The sequence below is a fragment of the Chiloscyllium plagiosum genome, unplaced genomic scaffold (genome assembly GCF_004010195.1).
Source record: "Chiloscyllium plagiosum isolate BGI_BamShark_2017 unplaced genomic scaffold, ASM401019v2 scaf_8872, whole genome shotgun sequence".
Lineage (NCBI taxonomy): Eukaryota > Metazoa > Chordata > Chondrichthyes > Orectolobiformes > Hemiscylliidae > Chiloscyllium > Chiloscyllium plagiosum.
In genome coordinates, this window is record NW_025211571.1 from 1 (window position 1) to 2,298 (window position 2,298).

Sequence of the window (2,298 nt, forward strand, 5' to 3'; positions counted from 1 at the left end):
ACCATCTAAGTACTCATAAATAACTTTGGATTGATCCTCCACTAATACAGTGCGGGGCACAAAGTAAAATCTGGACAGAAGAGCTTAGAATACTTACAGTGTGAAAGAGCATGCAGTGCCCAATCCTAGACTGCACATCCTCTGGTCCAGCATTGCATGAGTCTTCCCGAAGTAGCTTCCAAGTGTTAGACAGACAATGGTAAGCAAAAAGTCCACTGAATTGTGGCTCATTAGCTCGCGTGTCATCGACATTTCCATTGCAAGTTAATATTCTTCCACCAAATGTGTAAATCATGTGTTTTTCAGAATCCATGCACATCTAAGAAAAAAAAACAATTCTGGTAGCAGAATTTTGGAACAAAAATTGGAATCATCTCTATGAAAGCCCTAATCCAACCCTACATTAGTAGTTCCAGATGATCTTTAAACCTTTTGAAGGAAGGAAAATGAAAAGTCTTGCTACATTATTATAAGTCCAGATCAGGGATGAAGTGACATCAGTGTTCTTCATTAATAATATCTAACTGATCACTTGTCAGTAAAGAAAGTGGAATAATCCACTTCAAAAACCCATTAAAACAATTTTTGAAATACTTAAGCGAGACTCATATACAAACATCTACAAGATACACAAGCTAATGAAGACAATGCTTGTAAACTGAACTTCAACACGTCAGGATATCATACCTGATGATCAAACACCAACTTTGGACCACCATCAGTAGCAGTATCTTCACTTAACAACGTCCATTTATTAGTGTCTATGTCATAGCGATAGAAATCACTCTTCAGAGATTTGCTATTCCGCACAGAAGAATCTAAGTAACGGCCCAGTGTGTATATCTGTCTTCTTGTCGTGTCAATACACATCTTATGGCAAGACCTAGCACTTGGCCCACTCTGGAAAGAAAAGCGAAAAGATGGATGACAAGTTAAGATACTGAACTATGAAATGCTATTTAAATAATATGGAGAGAGAACAGACGCACTCAAGCCATTTTACTAAACAGTGGCCTCAATATTTCAACAGGTTGAAAATAAAACTGCAAATGAACCAATGACACTTCTTCCACACGAATACTGATATCACAAAACACTGAAATACTTTAGTGTTCCAAACAAAAATGCAACAAAACATTTGCCACTGTTGCCTCGTTAGTCAACAACCACATAACTGCACCTTCAAAGTCAAAATAACCTCATTTTCAAATTTTGAAAAATGCAAAGTACACTATACAACACAGCAATGGTATAATCAACAATATGTACAATCTCTTTCCTACATTTAAAAGTTAACTTTCTAAATAATTGGTTCTATTTGTTAAGTTAGCTGCTTAACCTTTAATTTTGCTATTAAAACTTGCAATCTTTTTCTAACATTTAATTTCTTTAAATGGCTTTGAAATGTTTTTCACATTCAAATTCTGTAAATCCATCAATTAATGCAAAACATTTGTCTTTATCTTACAATGTACAGCAATGCAATTTCAGTGTGGATGAAATAATCCACACTTGGAATATTGTGTTCAGTTCTGGCCGCTGCATTGTCAGAAAGATATGGAAGCTTTAGAAAGGGTGCAGAGGAGATTTACCAGGATGCTGCCTGGACTGGAGGGCATGTCTGAAGAACAAAGGTTGAGGGAGCTACGGCTTTTTTCATTGGAATGAAGAAGGATGAGAGGTGATTTGATAGAGGTGTACAAGCTGACGAGAGGCATAAATAGAGTGGATAGCCAGAGACTTTTTCCCAGGGTGGAAGTGGCTATCACAAGGGGGCATTTTAAGGTGAGTGGAGGAAGGTTTAGGGGAGATGTCAGAGATGTTCTTTAAACAGAGTGTGGTGAGTGCGTGGAATGCACTGGCAGCAATGGTAGTATAGTCAGATACATTAGTGACATTTAAGTGACTCCTGGATAGGCACATGGATGGTAGTAAAATGAAGGGTAGGAAGGCTCGTTTGATTTCAGAGTAGGTTAAAAGGCTGGCCGAAGGACCTGTACTGTTCTATGTTCTATAGGGCAACAAAGATCTATTAAGTTCAGGATTAACCTACAATTCAAAGTACATGAACCAAAATCAGACATAGGAAGCCAAATCATATTTCCTTTTTTTTTAATAGATATTTTTATTAGAAATTTAACATTTTTACAAGTTCACAAAAATAAACAAAACTCTCAGATATAAACATTGATATACAATTAGCTCAAATATACAATAGCCAAAATTTGACAAAAAAAAACAAAACAACAAAAAAAAACACCGAAAAGAAAAGAAAAACAAACAAAACTCAACTATCTA

The 2,298-nt window shown here is 36.1% G+C and overlaps 1 protein-coding gene across 1 annotated transcript in view; it reads right to left on the bottom strand.

The window, feature by feature from the left end:
- Positions 1-13: 13 nt before the first annotated feature.
- Positions 14-2,298, bottom strand: part of LOC122547077 (muskelin-like) — a 21,191-nt gene continuing 18,906 nt past the window's right edge. The window contains exons 2-3 of the mRNA XM_043685658.1: positions 688-900; positions 14-319 (exon numbers count right to left, since the gene is read on the bottom strand). Coding sequence (XP_043541593.1) covers positions 14-319; positions 688-870 — 489 coding nt within the window. The 5' untranslated portion in view covers positions 871-900. The remainder of the gene's footprint in view (positions 320-687; positions 901-2,298) is intronic.